We start from the raw sequence: 18,384 nt of genomic DNA on the forward strand, positions 1-18,384 counted from the left end.
CTGCTTAATGCGGTGCCATAAAATAAGAGGAAACTAAATCAACAGAGAAAATGTGCTAGAAGTGGCTCTGGTGGTGGCCCGGTGGCCTTGGGGACTACCCTGGTGGTGACGTTGATGGCAGTGTCAGACAGGCTCCTCCTCTCCGTCCGGCTAGCACACTGCCTGGGACCCGTGGCCAGGAGTTGCTTGTCAGAGGTCATGTCATTCTGGGACTTGGAAAGCTCTAGAAAACAAATACAAGGGAGGACAGGTGGGAGCACACAGCTTCGACAGACTCGGGGCCCTCCGCTGGGAGTCCCTGCACCACACCCCGAGGAGCCCCCAAAGTCCCCCGAGGCAAGGCTTACAGCGTGGGGAGGATGTCACACCCAACCCCCGGCTCTGGGGCCTCAGGAAGCATCGCCAGACACGGCGTGCCAGACACAGGCCCCACCGAGCCATGCACAGCACAGAGGAGCTGGCTTCCCAAAAGGTGACTGTGTGACCACTCGCTGCTGTGGGCTGAGAGCCTCCCTCGGGCTGCGAGTGAGAGGGCGGGAGCGAGGGGGAGGTCTTCCGACTCTGCAGCCTGGACCACAGACCGTGAGCATGAAAAAGGCAGCCTAACAAACCAGCCTAGAGGTTCCTTACAAAGACTTATACCTAAATACTACCTTTTGGGACCCTTTGAAGACAGGTGGAAGCAAATTCAGGATACCCCTACAATAGTCTTAATAAGCAAACCCTGGAAATACAACTTTGTCTTGCAGCGTAACAGCAGTTGGGAATAAAGGTGAGTACATGAGACAGAAGGAATCCACACACACAAGCGAGCGAACCACCTCAGAGAGGACTTTGTCCTCCAAAAATGTCTTCCCTTCTCCACCGGGTCCTTGACTCTCTCAAACATGACCTTGAAACTATCTTTAGAGCCACTCTCTCCCATAGATAACAAGGTGGCTCACGTATGCCATTTCTAATTGTCTGATGGCCACATTTTAAAAAGAAACAGGTAAGATTGATCTTAACACTACGTTTCATGGAACAGGATATTCCCCAAATATTGTTAAACTATATAATCAATATGAAAACTGATGCAACTTTAATTGGGTAATGGATGCAGAATACTTCCTAGTTTCTGGTGAACATTATGAAAAGATCACCCCACTAGTTAGCATCCTTCCCCATGTAAGATTCTTTCAAAAAATTGTTTTTTCCCTGTGCTGTCCAATTAATGACATTTTTAGCACTGAGTTTCTGGGATCTAGTGCGTATTTTACCCTTTTTCCGGGCAGGCCACATCTCAGGAGCCACCTGCCATTAGCGTGTGGGACAGACCAGCTCCAGAGCTCCCCGTCTCCTGGTCCGCTCCTCGAGACACTATTTCTCCGGTGTCTCCTGCACATGCTGCTAGGGCCTCATCTGCATCTCTTTTCTCTAGAGGAGACCCTCCCTTGACCCCAAGGACCCCCAGGCTGTGTGGGAGCTCTCCTGTCTGAGAGCAGCGCTGTCCACACTGTCCTCGGGTCTACTATCCAGAGACCGTGGGGCATCCTTCTGCACAGGAAGCTAGCGGGTCCCAGCACACACCGGGCCCTCAAAGCTGACAGTGAACATGAGCTCCTCACACCACCAGACCCCAGTCCCACTACAAAGGGGGGGAGCCCCTGAAGGTGAAGCCCCCCCTTAAGGACGGTGTCCTCCCCCTGCCCCAAAGCTGGTGCCTTCATCTGCTCCACCTACGGTCACAGACCAGGCAGGTGGCGTGCCTCCCAGGGGATTCTAAAGACCAGGCTGGGCATCGGCATTACGTGGTGAAAAGGAAAAGAAACAGCAAGAAGCACAGAAGGGCCCTGAAGTGAAAATCATCGTTCTTCTTCCTCCTCCCTTCCAAGGGAGCCAGGGGCTGACATCTCTTAGAAACGCAGCCGTAATAAAAAGGGCCGGGACAGCTCCGTTCTTCCAGCTGGACTGGCTTCCTGGGGCAACACTTTACCTCGTTGCTCTGGGGCCGCTCCCCAAACCCTTCAGGCCAGGAAGCCCCTCCAGCCATCCCCCCACGGACCCCAGGGGACACCGGAAAGAGGCTGTCCTCCGCAGCACTTCTGTAAGAAAGAGCTGCACGACGGATCGAGAGGGACAGGTGCCCCACAGCTCAGGACCAGAAGAAAGAGGAGTCACCCCCACCCAGCTGCGCGCCCTGAGGCAGAGACGGGGTGCAGGGTGTGTGGTCCGTGCTCTTTCCCCAATCAGCCAGAGCATGTGGGAGAGGCGCTCGGCAGACCATCCCTCCCAGGGACCCATTCGCCCCTGCCCCGGGGCTGAGGTCTCCATCTCATGAAGCACTAGAGCCCGAACAAGCAGGGAGGGGGCCCAGGTTAAGGGCTTCAATCTGTGTCCCACGGCAGAGAAGAGATGCTGCTCTGCTCCTACGAAGCCCCCGCCCCCCAGGGATTAGCCCCAGCTGTCCCCTCGGGTCTGCTGGTTTGCATGGACGCATCGTCCCAGCACTCGAGGTGCTCAGCAGGCAAGTGTCGAACATGAGGACGTGGCTCAGGTGAGGCTATGGGCGCAGAAGCCTCCAAACGTCCCCCTGTGGGTCCCAGCAGGTGTCGGAGGCCAAGAGCGACCCGGGACAAGATGGAACACGTGTCCTGCCTCTCTGGGTGCCTGGCTGAGGGATCACCAGGTCCCAGCTAATGCTGAGGCAGGATTCCAGAGTACAGCGGTGGGAGGGGGTTCTCGTAAGCCGAGTGGATTCAGGCAGAAGCTGTGCTTCTAGAAAGCGACGCGGAGAAGTACGGACAGGAAGAGCGGCAGCAGGAGCCGAGCCCACGGCTGAGTGCACCGACCGGCCTTCAAGGCTGGTGCGCACGGAGTGCGGATGTCGTCCCAGAGCCAGGCCGACTAAGGGGTGACTCCAAACCTCCGACCTCTATCAGCCAGCAGGCGGCATGCAATTCTGCTGCTCAGTCCTCCTGAGGCCGAGGGGGACAGACCGTCTCTGGGGACGGTCACCTTTCTGCTTGTCTGAAAAGTGGTGCTTTGGTTTCAGTTGTCACGAAGCAGCTCAGAAGGGCTCATGGGGAATACGGAGAACTAATTAAAATCAAGTCATGAGACTGTCTCAAGGCCAAGGGACAACACTGAGCCCATCCACATCCACCAGCGTGGGCAGAAGCTCAACAGAAGCGTGGTAAAAAGGACTGGGTCCCTGAAACCCTCTGCTGCCCCACGGGACCCTCTCTCTGGACACCCTCACGGGCCTGGGCTATTATATGCGGTTTGCGGCTTAAGATCAACAGGAAAGAGACTATCTGAGCAGAGGGACACTGAAAGATGCAGGATTGTAAGCAGTGGGAGTTCTGGGCTCCGCACATCTGTGAATCACATGATTGTTGCCCATTGAGGGAGATAAACTGACCAAGACGGAAAGAAGAATGGACAAGCAGCTCTGTGCAAAGGGCCGACACCGGGCCGTGCCTGGCGGGAAAGCTCCCAGATCTCATTCCCCAGAGACGTCCCACCCCACTGTCCTTGTGGGGCCCTGGGAGAGGCTGGGGCGGCTGCCCATACTGGTCCACGCCAGCTGCTTCCCGCCACGTGCTGATCTCTGGCAGGTCGGGGCAGCAGTGGGGGTAAACTGAGTCAGACCAGTGGGCTGAAGGGTGTCTCCTCTTCCCCCAGGAAACCAGAGGCCGCCTCTGCGGGTGGCGGGGTGAAGGGCTGGGGTGTTGGATCTCCCCAGGAGCTGGAGACAGAGAGGTCCCCTCGGCCGACGGTGGGGAGAACACATGCAGGGGCGTCCACTTACTTTTCATGTGGGTGGTAACAGACAGAAACAAATTTTCCACGGATTTATTAAATCCTTTAAACTGACCAAGTTCCTGTAACTAAAACAGAGACAGAGGAGAGAGAATGAGAGTTACAGCTGAGAACTCGTGTCTGCCCAGCCGCCTCCAGGCTGCCAACCCCCAACGCCGGCAGGTGTGAGCGCACGGGTGCGTGCAGGTGTGTGTGCGTGCATGTCTGCGGAGGGGAGGGCACGAGCCTCTCCGGAGTCAGGGACCCCCTTCCTCTGAGGTTTGACACCCGCCTTTCGGGAAAGGGCATCAGCAGGGGTGTTGACACGGTGGCAACTACCTCCTGGGAATAACGCCCGACATTCCGCTGGCTCGGACCGTACTCAGGTGGACTCCTGCTTCCTTAACCAGCTCTTGTATGACCCCACCCCAGCTCCAGGCAGAGAGGAGGCCAACACAGCACATAACACAGTGGCCAGTGGTGGTACCAGGCTCAGAGCACCAGGCTGGAGCCAAGGAGTGAGTCCACCCCGCGAAGCGGGAGAGAGAAGCAAAAGGAAGCAAAAGTGACAGAAAGGAGGTCACTTTCCCCTTCAAGTCCTATCCCTCCATCCCTCCCCCTCCCCTTCCCCTGCCTCCTTCCATCTGCCCCATCCAGCCCTCCAGCCATACACCCCTGCAGTCATCCATCCATCCATCCATCCATCCATCCCTCCAGCCATACACTCCTCCATCAACTCATCTGTCCATCCATTCATCCATCCAACCCTCCAGCCATACACTCCTCCATCAACTCATCTGTCCATCCATCCATCCATCCATCCATCCATCCAGGAACTATGTCTTGAGCACATCTGTGCTGGGGCAGTTTTGGAAGATCTAGAATCTCAAGGAGAAAGTGGAGCAGAATTTTGAAGGTCATTCCAGGGTCTCAGTTTGAAACTGGGAAAAGAATAAATAGACTCTTTCTCTCACGAACATATGAACATGCCCTCCTATGTACAGATGTAGTTACTCTCTTCAATTCACAGAAGAAGAAGAATAACAAAAATAATCAAGACCATGCGTTTTCATGGTACTTTACAGTTTCCAAGTACCAGCACAGACATCATTTCATTAATTTCTCACACCAGCCATGGGAAGCAAGTCTGCAGAGTATAATTATTTCTGCCTCCCAAGCAGGAACCCAGGTAACTTCCCAAAGATGACACCACGAATTTCTGTGGACAGAAAGGGTCCTGGTCTATTTTCTGTTAGCATCTATAAGTACTCAACACACACACACACACACACACACAGGCACTCCCACACCCATGAATCACACACCTGTGAATCAACCTGTGTTGATTCCTCTTTACTTCCCTAGAGACCCCGACACGCGGCCTCCTATTCAGGTCCCCACACTCGAGAGCACAGAGCACACGTAGGGAAGACGGTCAACAAAATGACGAGTAGAGTGGCAGGGATGTGGGGTGCAGGTGGGGATGTGGGGGCAGGTGAAGACGTGGGGAGCAGACAGAAAGGGGAGTCGCTGCTAATGCCCGCAGAGCATGGTGGGAGCACAGGCCCTGGGCAGGCCCAGCACATCCGGCCTCCATGGCCTACTCCACCCACAGGTGGATCCCTTTGCTCCCGTGACCTTGGTCCAACCTCTCAGACCCCCTTCACCCTCCACCCCTCCCGCTTCCCCGTCCCCAGGGAGGCGCACAGAACGGACACGTTACCCTCTGAGAGCTGCTACTGCACTGGCTTTCACTCAGAGGAGGTGGGGTCGGAGGAACCACAGAAATCTTGCTGCCAAGGGAAAACACAGGAATAAGAAACGGGTCACGAATGATCCAACTATTAGTCCGACAAATACACGGGACTCGCCATCATCCTGTAGTGGAAGTTCTTTGATCTTTCTTTTTTTGCTTTCACTTCCTCACATTTTAGAAGAGGATCGGGCAGCCCTGCGTGGATCTGCTCCTCCGGGCGGGTCATCCTTTCCTGGTATCAGGACGTGGCCGATGAGCTGCCCCGGCTTCACGCTCCACACGTGTGGTCGAAAGTAGCCGGGCGGCTCCGGAGCCCAGCGCACGTGCATGTCCCCTGCGGGACAGCTGAACCCGTGTCAGCAGAAGTGCCCAAAACGCCATGAATGCCAAAATCACGTAGGAAGGGAATCAGAAGCTGATGGGGGAGGGGCGCCTGGGTGCCTCAGTCCATTAAGCACCTGCCTTCAGCTTCAGGCATGATCCCAGGGTCCTAGGATCAAGTCCCGCATCCCGCTCCTTGCTGGGCAGGGAGCCTGCTTCTCTCTCTCTCTCCCCACCCTCAAATATTTTCTCCCTCTCTCTATCAAATAAATAAATAAAATCTTAAAAAAAAAAAAAAAAGAATATGAAGAAGAAGTTAGCATCTCACAGACCACACCTCATTGCTGCCAATTTTATTCCACGGAGCCTGTGAGGCGGTAGGCACTGCGCGTGATGCTGGAGATGCGAATGATTCATAAAAGCAAATGCTTGGTTTAGAACTTCGCCCTCAAAAATAATATTTCATTTTCTTACCACATTTCAGAATTTAGGAAATAAAACCTTTAGTGAGAAAATGCTCTGCGAGCTCCCAAGAAGGCTCTTCATAAGAATGTGGAACTACCTCTGTTTCAATCTTTTCGAGGCACTTTATCATTTAAAAAAAAAAAAAGTCACATTCCCGAGCAGCCACGCCTGAAAGTCAGGAGATCTCCAGTTCTTCCAGCCTCTTTTGTTGCCCAGGCCAGGAGGGACCAGGACGGTCCGACCTCGCCCTCTCCCCGCACTCACCTCAGCTCCTGATAAGATTGTAAGAGCTTTGCTCCGGCTGTCGCGTGTTTGCCTGGGAGAGATACCAGCAAAGGTCATTCATTAGTGAGAAGACAACCTTGGTGATGCACACACAGGAAGTAATCAATTAAAATTATTATTTTTCTAATACCACTTCTTACAGTGAAAAAGGAGAAGACCATCTTGGGGTGCTAGAAAGGCTCTAAAATCCAGCTGTGGTAATGGTGGCACAACCCTGTAAATTTGCTAAAAATAATTAGATTATATTATATGTTAAAAATACATGTTAAAAAACAGATGATGTTTATGGTCTATAAACTACATCCCACAAAAGTTGTTCAAAATGCATTCATAAACACGAACATACACATAATCGCAGGGAATGATCGCTTTTAATAAGAGTTGACATAGGGTTAGATTTTCTAAATCTGGAAAATTTGAAAAGCAGTCCAAGCTCCCAAGCTTCCACTGGTCCTTTGGAAACATTTAATAATAGCATGACTATATTCCTTTAAACATTCCTTGTTATGGGGATTAAGTTAATCCGTTAAAAAATGTAATCTACTTATTTGTAGTTACAGAGGCCAATGATTTCCTCAATAAGACTCTTCTGATATAGTACTCCTTTTGTTTCAAGGCAAGGGGATTTTATGATGTATTAAGGCCCCAAAATAGAACTCTCCACATCCATCGTTCTGTGGACATGATGTTTCCTGGCCTGGTGCATAGGAAGAGGTTGGGCTGCCACCCCGGGCTCCGCTGCCCCATGCAAGGCCGCCACGCTGTCTAGCTCCTGTGTGGTGTGGGGAAGGTCTTAATCCATTCCAGAGAAAGACTTACATCCACATTCATTTCCTCTCCATCAGACAAGAAGCAGGTCTGGGAGGACTTTGGGAGGGGAAGGCAAGCGTCTCTGATACCAAGGCCCAAACCCTAAAGCCAGGAGGCAGGCTGACCCCCCAGGGGAGCGGTTCCTCACTGGAGCCAGCCTCAGGGAGTGGGGGGGCCCCGAACGCTCAAGTCAAACTCTGAAACCACCTGTCTGTGTGCACTGTGGGGTGTCGGTGATGGAGTTCACCAGGTTCTCAAAGGAGTTCGTGAGCCCTCCGCACCATTAAGAAAAGCGTGTCTAAGGCAGATCAGAAAGGCAGCCCCGAGGGCTGAGAGCTGCACCCGCAGAATCAGCCTGCAACAGGGGATGGGGGGGAGCCCACCCCCGCACCAGTGCCTGGACAGAAAGCAGCGAGGTCACACGGAAGAGAACTGAACCTGAGCACCTCCTGGTCAGTTGTCATGAAAGCAGAGAAAAACAAGGCAGAGAAAAAAAAATTAGCAACACTATCCAGGGTGTCCTGAGTGAAAACGCAGAACCCAAGGGACAGCAAGCTCTGAGCCCCTGGGAGCCGGCTGGTGCGCTCACCATGGGTGCTGGCTCCCCCTTCCCACAGCCTGCCTGCTGCAGACGCTCGCCATCCTGTCCCTGGACTGTGGTGACAGTGTCCCCAAGGCACAGCCACCTGGCACAGCGCCCTCTCCCATCCATGCTATCCTTCTACGGCCTAAAGCCCTTCAGTGACTCCTCACCGCCATGGCCCAGAGTCCAAGCCCCACGCAGCGTCCCTGGGCCTCCACACCTGCCTGGGACCACCCAGCCTGCCCACTGTCTCTTCCTGCACAGACACTGTCTACTCACTCCCGCTTACCCGCACCTCATCTCCTAGAGCCCACTGCCGGGGCGTTTCTACCTCAGGCCCCTATCTCCATTCTCAACTTTGGCTTAGTCCTCTACACCCCATTTCCCAGTACCCCGCGGGAGGTCCCAGGGAAGGCCGGGCGCAGACGGCTCTCTGCTGCCCCCTGCTGGCCGCGTCGGGTCTGGCCGGCTGCGCTGTGGGCTCCGCAAACCCTCTCTGCAGAGTGAGAATACTAGGCTCTACCTAGTCTCTGTCCTCTGTGCCTGTGACAACAGCCATACACAATATCGGAACGACGGAGGGGAGGTGCGGGGAATGCGGTAACTGGGGGTTGGGCATTGAGGAGGGCACGTGATGGAATGAGCACTGGGTGTTACACACCGCTGATGAATCGGTCAGCTCTACCTCTGAAACTAATAACAGGTTATATGTTAATTAACTGAATTTAAATAAAATTTAAAAATAAATAAAATTTTAAAAAATAAAGAGGGGTATGTCTGTGCCCCAATTAAACTTCGTGGACATTGAAATTTGAAATTTTTAATTATTTTTTTTTATGGGTTACAACTATTCTTTGGATAATTCCAAAATATAAAACTCATTCTTAATTCGCAGGACGTACAAAAATGAACACAGAACAGGTCTGGCCTTCGGGTCCTACTGCACCGCCATGTGCTTTCTACTCCAAGCATGGGCAGCCGGGAGCCTGCGGGCAATGCAGAAACCCAGGCCCAGCGCCGCTGCACGGAATCGAGGTCTGTTCTCTGAAGTTGGGGAAGCCCTGCCCTGTGGCCGGGTCCAGCTCCCCTGTTTATTTCCCTGTTTATATTATATCCCTGTTACCTCCTCTAGTCCCTCCGCTGTTTCTTCTCAGAGGCTTCCTTAAAAAGCACTATTGACTTTCTGGTAACGGAAAAATGCAAGTAACAGGGGTGCCTGGGTGGCTAAGCCCGCGGGTGTCTGACTCTTGATTTCCGCTTCTCAGGATCTCGGGGGCGTGGGACTGAGCTCCACACTGGGCTCCGCGCTCAGAGTCGGCTTGAGATTCTCTCCCTCTGCCCCTCCTCCCCCTCCTCCCCCTGCTCCCTCTTGCACACATGCTCACTCGCTTGCTCTCTCTCTCTCTGAAAAAAACTAAATGAACACGCATGTAACCAGGGGAAGGAAATGCTGGTCAGAGGAGCTCTCCCTGGGGTCCTCCCAGGTGTCAGGAAGCAGCGGCCCTACTGTGCTGCTCTGGCCGCTGTGGCCCGGACCAGGAGCCTAGGCTTCCATCGCACGTTCCAGAAGGCCCAGCCGCCATTCGTCAGCAGTCGACTGCACGATGCTGGTCCCAGCTCTCCACTCGCCTTTGCTTCTCGGGTTGTCTCTAGGTGTCATCTCTATTGTATCAATGAAAACCAAGGCTTGGGGACATTTTGCAATAGGCCCAAAGCCCCAGGGTCCAAAGACAAAGCTGGCTTTTGCACCATGACTTGCCTCCGAAACCGGACGCACAGAGTGGAGCGGTGACCGGCACGCAGGCTCTACCCTTCTCTCTACCTCGCTCACGTGGGGAAATGTCCATAATAAAAAGCAAGGGGGGAAGCAACCACTTATGAACCAACGGCCAGCTCCCCCAAAACTTGGAGAGGCTTCATTTTAGACACTCTTCCTACTCGTCCCGTGTGTCTCCCCTGCGAGGAACCAAGCCTGGGTGCCTGGGCTGGGGCATCCAGCCTTGGGGCTGAGGGTGAGGGAGAGAGGGGCCAGACAGTGAGGGTGCCAGCAGCCCTCCATGCCCCTCGGGCTCCCCCTTCTCTCCTAGCCTGCCCCCGGCCACGCCCTGGCCCGAGCAGAGGGGATGCCGACCTCGGGCTGCAGCCCACCGTCCACGCATATATGACCAACACAGAAAGAATGTCCTCGACCGACATTCAAGGCTGCCCTGGGTGGAGTTGTACCCCCGGGAAAGACAGGTTAAAGTCCTCATCTTTTTTTTAAAGATTTATTTATTTGTTTTATTTATTTATTTATTTTAAAGAGGGGGACGGGCAGAGGGAGAGAATCTTCGAGCAGACTCCCTGCTGAGCAGAGTTTGAGCCGGGGCTCGATCCTACCGCCCTGAGATCATGACCTGAGTTGCAATCAAGAATCAGACACAATGGACTGAGCCTGCTGGGTGCCCCGAAGTCCTACTCTTTAGCCCTGTGACTGTGACCTTATTTGGAGAGTCTTGACCACACGGGGAGGACTCTGAGGACACAGGTCCCGTCTTCTTCGTCTCAGTGTCACCAGCACCAGCAGAGGCTTTGTCTCACGGGGCGGGGGGGGGGGGCAGTTATAAATATGACAACAGCAACCAGAAATATTTTAACAATAAGCGTGACCTCCTCATTCGAGCTGAGCGACTCAACAGGTATGAACAGGTCATCAGGGCACGCGGTGGCACAGTCGGTTAAGTGGCTGACTCTGATTTTGGCACGGGCCGTGATCTCGGGGTCGTGAGATCGAACCCCACACAGGGCTGTGTGCTCAGCAGAGCGTCTGCTTGGGATTCTCTACCCCCCCCATCCCTCCCCCACTTCTCATGCTCATTGGCAGGCTCTCTCTAAAATAAATAAATAAATCTTTAAAAAAAAACCAAGGTCGCTGCTGTCTCACGACCTGGCCTCCATGTGACTCACCCATTCACCCACCTTCACTGGGGCGAACACACAGGAGCCCTTCATGGAGATAAGCAAGACACAAGCTCCGCTCACGGTCCCGCACGGGTCCGTTCCCGCCACCGAGCGCAGCTGTGGTTTCCAGGGCCAACACCCGACGGGCCGCGGCACAGCACAGCGTGTCTGCGACAAGTCGCTGTCTACGCACCACTTCTCAGTCGAAAGAGAGCGGGGAGGAAGCCTCTTGTCGCCGGTGTTCCCAAGCGCCCCACGGGCCGGCCGCCCATCTCAGCAGCCTCCGGGGCCTCGCCGGCCGCTCGCAGCCCCCCAGCGCCCTGCAGCCCCGGCCCGGCAGCGGTGGCCGGGCCCTGCTCCCCCAACTCTTCCCACCTGGGTGACACAGGCCCCGAGCAGCCTCCGTGGAACCCCCATGCGACACCTAAGGCAACATGATCAGGCCGGTGAACCATGTTGTCCGATGGACAAGCAGCCTCATGTCCGGAACTCTGGGATCTATGCAGCTTATTTGTCTTCTGAGACCACTGTTAACCTCCCCTGCCAGAGCGCAAGGCCCCACAGCAACCCTTGGTTAGGGAAGTCCCACACAACCGTCGAGTCCTGTGGGGTCCTGATGGGGAGTGAGCAGACCATCGAACAGGAGGGGGGCCTGGCCCACAGCTACCTCTCCGCTGGCGCCCCTGGTTGGGGAGCAGGATCCCCCGAAGGAAACCACACTCTGGAATCCCAGGTGTGACCCGAAGCAAAACACAGGTGGGGCGACCCCACACGGAGCTCCCTGCGAATGAGGCAAATGTGCCCCTTCCTCAAGATACTTTTGTTTACCACTAGGAGTTGGTTGTACAAGTTGTTTGTAATATACAGATGTTGTTAGAACAACATCTTTTGCGGATTCTTCCAGAAAAATCATCAATGCTCAGATGTCTATGATGCAAACCGTACTCTCTTAGAGGTGACTCCCTAGTACAGTGCTCAACCCACTCCACTGTATGTGACCATCCTGATAGTTGGCCCACACTGGAGCTGGAGTACCCTCGAAATTCTAGAAAAGGCAAATAAAACCAGGAGTTGAAAACAAACAAACACACACACAAAACCAGGAATTGCGGGGGGGGGGGGGGTTGTTGGAGAATTACAGTGTGTTTTAGGACTTTTTTCTTTCATAGGACAGGAAAACATCTCTAGAACGATAAAGTTTTAGACCAGTTTTTTGGCTCACATATGCAAAATGGAAAATGTCTCAACAAATTTGACCTAGAAATCCCTCAGCGTATAATCATGATGTCCTGTCATAAATGGTTTTAAAGCTGGATTCCAGAGCCATTCTTAAATATATTTTAGTCCTTAGAGAAGCTTTGAGCTTAAATAGCACTGGGGCCAAGGTACTGCACCAGGATAAAAGAAGATAGAACACAGAACCGTGAATCAGCAACTAATGCCCTCCAGGAGAGCAAAAATTAATAATAGTAGATTTATAATCCTGTTGGCAGAAAATCTCTCTCAGCCAGTGTCCTTCTGCCATGAGACACTACTCTTCTGCCTAGTCACAAGACAGAAAAATAATTTTTTCTCCTTAATTAAGCCCTATATTCTATCAGTAGAAATTCTGGATGACTTTCATGTTGACAATAATCACCAGGAGCTGGACGGTAACTCTAACACAAAGATGCACTTAGGCTGACGGTTAGAATGACTGGCCCAGGTTTGTTGAGGACCTAGGGGCTAACAGAATATAGACTGCCTTCCTGCGTCCTTGGATTTTCTCTAAAAATTGAATGTAGGGGTTTAGGAATCTTCTATCCTCAAGAATTTGGATATTAATCCCTTATCAGATATGTAATTTGCAAATATTTTCTTCCCTTCCATGGGTCATCTTTTTACTGTTGACAGTGTCCTTTGATGCACAAGCTTTTCATTTTGATGTAGGACAATCCAACTGCCCTTGACAATCTAAGCAATTCCATTTTTGAGTCCGACTGTGAACAAAGCCAAAGGCATCATGAAGTCAAAGACGGCTAAACTCAAAAACCTGCCTCCAAGGACCACTACCTAGAAACAGTGGGTAGGAACCAACAGTTTGAAGGTCAAGGGCTTCCTTCAGCAGGAGTCATAAAATCGACTTGACAGTCTCTGTTCTAACTTATTCAAATGGACCGGTCTGAAAATCTGTCCGGGACACAACGAGGAATTCAATCAGCTGGGAAACCCGCTCTAGGGCTCCCACCCCTTCCTGTGGGTTTGTCTTCATTTTGTCCTCCCTCTGAAGGACAGTAGTGAGGAGGAAATATCGAGAGATAAGATGTCACATTTTCTTTAAAATAAGGCAAGAGCATATACCAAATTATGTATCTGGGAAATAAACATGATTTCATAAAGACACTGTCTCGTGAATGTAAGTACATGAACTAGGCGCTTGATCTGTAATCTCCAGAAAGCTTTCCTCGATCATCCTTGCAAAATCCACCTGCTGAATTGCATGGGAGGAAGGTCTCTACTGAGCCAGCAAGCAGAGGCAATCAAGGCAGGGCTTTGTGGTAGGGTCACCCCTATTTCCTCACACCTTTGTGAGCCCAAGTGCTCCAACCCCCACACAGGGAGGCGCAGGCTCTCTGCTTAGCACGGGGCTTGATCCCATGACTCTGGGATCATGACCTGAGCTGAAGGCAGAGGCTTAACTCTTTGAGCCACCCAGGCACCCCAGCCTCCCTAAATTATTGTGTTTCCCAATAACTAACAATGGAATGAAAGTCACAGAAGATTGTTTATATATAACATTTAACTATTCTGAAACTTGAAAAAATACTAGTATTAAGAGTATTAGTATTGTTCTCTTTCTGCTCTTACACTCAAATATCAAGCAATAAAATGTCATGGTTATTAAAAAAAAAAAAAAAAAAAAAAGGTAAAAGACGCATTCACAGCAAGTAGCCAGAAGAGGGCGCTATCTTTATAAGCTTAGCAGATGCCAAAAAAATGTAAGATGGGTTTTCAGTTTCAGTTCTCTAAGTTATTAGTGATCTAGAAAAGTGTCATCAAAATTGCTCATTATATTTGCTACTTTACCAGTAGCTCTCAAACTTAAAATGCATAAAAAATTATCTGGGGACTTGTTAAATACACACTCTTGAGCCACACCTGGTCCCATGGAATTGGGAACTTTAAATTTGAAACAGCTTTTGCAGCTGATCCTGGAGCAGGGTTCCCAGAAGCCACAGTAAAAACTCTAGGCGCAGAGATGGCCAAGTGCCCAAGGGGGGAGGGGCAGGAGGTGACCGTACCGGATGGCTGGGTAGCTCACTGCCTGCAGAACACTGCAGACCCCACGGAGGTCTGCATGCTTTAATCATTCCGACTCACCCCAGATAAGCCGCAACTACGGCTTACATGGAATTATCTTAAGACAACAAGTTATTTTAAGACAACAACAATAAATATCAAATTATAAAATCTTAGAGGGGAACTAAAGGCAGTCTATAATCAGGGGGGAAAAAACTTAAGAAAACCAACATCTATAAAATGTTTTTTGTACCCTTTACCTGCAAAATAAAAATTGGAATTCATCTTTTCTTGCTTTTAAACTTTTTAAGTATTGGAAAAGTAGCACAACAAACTGCTCCAATTAATATCTTCATTGGATTATTCCTTAATACTTTGTCTACTTTGAAGGAAATTTGGGGAGAATTTACCTTAAATGGCACACATCCAACAGAACCATTAAAATAGGTATATAAAAAGGAAATGGGGTGACAGAGGGCATAATGATTCTTGGAATTCCTTCAACTGAACATTAAATTTAGCTCTAGGTTTCTGGATAAAAAGGAAAAGGGGTCTAGAGAGAACAGCACCTTGTGTTTCCAAGCAGCTCCGTCCTTACTCATGTCATCCACTCATTCACTCACTCACTCGTTCCCTCAGAGCTCCAACCCTCAAAGAATTCTACAGGAAAAGATAAAATTGACTGTATACAAAATAATAATAATAATAATAATAACGACACAGGTGCAGCTAACAGGACAGAATAGAGCGAAGAGCCTTATCATATAAAGAAATTCTGCAGAAGTTCCAACAGGTGGGAGATAGTCAACCCTGCTAGGAGTTAGATGAATTCAAATGAAAATGATGGGAAACCATTTCAGACAACCAATGGGATTTAGCAAACTGATATAGTTTGGATTGTTTTTATGAACAATTCCCACTGGTAAGGAGAATTGCCCCTTCCCAGGAGCAATGTTCCTAACCTCTCATCTTATCCTTCTCTTTCTAGAAATATTCAGAGATGTACCAAAGACTTATCTACAAAGATGTGCATTGTACTTGTATTTATTATTTTAATAATATCATAAATTCCCCAAAATGTAAGAGCAAAACCAGAAGTTCTCGCATTGTACCACAATAGTGATTTGGTTCAGTAAGTGAAGTCATATTCCAGTGTTGGAATGAGAGGTGGTCATCAGAAAGTATGTAGTTGATGGGGGATAGGGATATGCAAAAATGTTCTTGTAAATTATTATATGAAGAAATAGTATAAAACTGTATATACAATTTGATCCCAATTATGTAAATCTCTTAGCTTGACTCAGAGAAAATTGTCTTCACTCAATCATTTTTACCTAAAAACATCAATTTCTTAATGGTTTTATCTCAATACTTTTAAAAATGTGTGTGTAGCTATGTGTGTATATGTGTATATTTGTATACACACACATACACAATCTACACTTACAAACATAGATACACTGATTCACCAAAGAACAGGTATGATGTATGATAGACATGAAAACGTTAACAGAAGTTTTCAGGGTGAAGTCATTGTCTTTTTAACATTATTTGTTATGCTTTTCTTCACTTCTCAACTTTTTTTCACTTTTTTTTTTTTAAGATTTTATTCATCTGACAGAGAGAGATCACAAGTAGGCAGAGAGGGAGAGAGAGAGGGGGGGGGGGGGGAAGAAGCAGGCTCCCTGCCCAGCAGAGAGCCTGATGCGGGACTCAATCCCAGGACCCTGAGACCATGACCTGAGCCGAAGGCAGAGGCTTAACCCACTGAGCCACCCAGGCAGCCCTTTTTTCACTTTTTTAATGTGAAAATTTTAAAAATTTTTAATGAGGTTTTTTTGTTTGTTTGTTTTTGTTTTTTACATTCAGAACAAATGTAATTTGCAGTCCCGTTTCAAGGGATAGGAGTTCGAGGTGGCCAGAGTGTGGTAGGACCAACCACGCACCTGGCCCTGGTGGTTCAAATGAGCAACACTTCCCCAGGGTAATTTTGCAAACACATCAAAGCCTTTCAGGTGCTCACAGCTTTGACCAGCCATTCTTCTTAGAATCTCTCCAAAGGAAATTAGCAGAGATGCCACGATACCTGAACAGGATGTTCATCACAGAGTTATCTGTGATACGAAAGTTTGAATACAGTGATACACTCCCTGACAAGAGGGAACAGGTTGGGGGCGCCTGGGTGGCTCTGTCCTTAAGTGTCTGCCTTTGGCTTAGGTCATGATTGCAGGGTCCTGGGATCGAGCCCCGTATCAGGTTGGCGGGAAGCCTGCTTCTCCATCTCCCTCTCCCACTCCCCCCTGCTTGTGTTGCCTCTCTCGCTGTGTCTCTCTCTTTCAAATAAATAAAAATCTTGAAAAAAAAAAAAAAAGGAGGAGGGAACAGGTTGAGTATAACCACCTGATGTATTTTATGTAGCAGTCAATATATGTTGGGACCACTCTTAATAGCCTAAGAAAATGTTTGTGCTATATCGAATTTTAAAAGCAAAATTAAAACTCATATATAGTCTGATCATAAATCTGTTTTAAAGAAGTCTGTAAGTCTGAGCGCCTGGCTGGCTCAGTGGGTGGACCATACAACCTTTGATCTTATGGTTGTGAGTCTGAGTCCCATGTTTTGGGTGTAGAGATTACTTAAAAATAAAGTCTTTATAAAAAGAAATGTAAGTCTGTATGTGCCCACACATGCACAGAATTACCTCGAAAGAAGACTGGAAGAGTGTGTGTGTGTGTGTGTGTGTGTGTGTGTGTGTGTGTGTGATCTACAACAGTTTGTTGAGTGGAGGGATTTTTATTGCCTTCGGTATACCGTTCTGAATTGCCCAGATATTCTGCCAAAAGCATGCATGACTTCTACAATCAGAAAAGGAACACCTTTTATTAAAAGAGAAAAGAAAGTATCCTCTTTGCAAAGTGGAGGATGGAATATGGGGGAAGCAGGTGAACTCGTGGGGACCCGCTAGAGCTCCGGCGTTAGAAGTGGGAAAGAAGAGCGGGGTGAAGATTCAGGACACTGGGGAGGCAGAAGTGTGGGGACTTGCTGACCGAATGGATCACAGGAGGGAGTCAGGTCTGAGGCTCAGCTGTGGGGATTAGGGTAGGGAATACAGGCTGGGGTGGCCAGCTTGCTGATGGCTCCTCCGGGGCCGCTGGCCTCCTGACCCACCCTGTGCCATCCCTCCTGCTCTAATAAAGCGGACCTGTGTCACCTCGGGACAGAGCAGAAATGACAGGGTGTGCTTTGTGAAGCAGGAGCCTAAGAGAGAAGTTCCCAGGAGTTCTGGGTAGCTGAAGGCGGAGGATATTGTGGGAGAGGAAGTCTTGAGGATGAATGGGGGGGGGGGCATGGTACACAATGTGAACGCATTTAATGCCATTGAACTATAAGGTTAAGAATGGTTAAAATGCAAATTTTATGTTGTGCATATTTTATCATAATAAAAAAATTTAATATAAAAAAAGACCAGGCTCTGCCTTTGTCTCTCAGGGCCCTGGGGGCCCGAGGGAAGCCAGCCAGCGCCCGGTAAGCACACTCAGGCAGCCCTGCAGAGAGCCGGGGCGGGGAGGACCCCGCCTGCTGCCGCCAGCAACAGGCGCATCCGGGTCGGTGTGTGAACCCCCCACCTCCCGCCAGGGGGCAGCAGATCCTCCAGCCCCGGACAAGCCTCCAGCTGAAGACAGAAAACATATAAAATGATATCGTTTTAACGTTTGGAGGAATTTGTGAATCCAGCAATAGAACGGGGCATGGGCTTGAGCCGTCTCGTACTCATCGGTGCCTCGTGCCACCGAATCGTTTCTCCAGCTTCCGATGAGGATGTGGAAGGCTGGAAAGAACCAGGACAGCACACCCGGCCGACAGGCCGCCTCGGTCTCCCGCGCCCCGGCGAGCCGGGCGTGCGGCGGGCTCCCCGCAGGGCCCACCAGAGGGCGCCAGAGAGGCCAGAAGGCAGGAGGTTCCTGCGCGCAGTCTGGGAAGGGTCTGCTTCCGGCAGTTCCCACCTCGGGGGTCCCAAGCGCCTCCCTTTTGGCCTCTCTTCCTCCAGTAAGACCTGTTTCACCGATTCCCTAAATTAAATCCTCTTTGCTCAAATCCCCACGTGGCTCCTATTTTCCCCACTGGTCCTCAGCCGATACAGCAGGTGGACCAGAGTCCGCTG

General features: G+C 50.4%; 1 protein-coding gene across 3 annotated transcripts in view; it reads right to left on the bottom strand.

Annotated features, from left to right (window-relative positions):
• The window catches only part of SYTL3 (synaptotagmin like 3), a 79,572-nt gene that overhangs the window by 27,715 nt on the left and 33,473 nt on the right, over window positions 1-18,384 (bottom strand). For all 3 annotated transcript variants that reach the window (XM_059176636.1, XM_059176635.1, XM_059176638.1), the window contains 4 exons: window positions 6,590-6,641; window positions 5,507-5,576; window positions 3,794-3,872; window positions 99-223 (listed from right to left, as the gene is read on the bottom strand). In XM_059176636.1, coding sequence (XP_059032619.1) covers window positions 99-223; window positions 3,794-3,872; window positions 5,507-5,576; window positions 6,590-6,641 — 326 coding nt within the window. The remainder of the gene's footprint in view (window positions 1-98; window positions 224-3,793; window positions 3,873-5,506; window positions 5,577-6,589; window positions 6,642-18,384) is intronic.

Source organism: Mustela lutreola, chromosome 6 (assembly GCF_030435805.1).
Source record: "Mustela lutreola isolate mMusLut2 chromosome 6, mMusLut2.pri, whole genome shotgun sequence".
NCBI lineage: Eukaryota > Metazoa > Chordata > Mammalia > Carnivora > Mustelidae > Mustela > Mustela lutreola.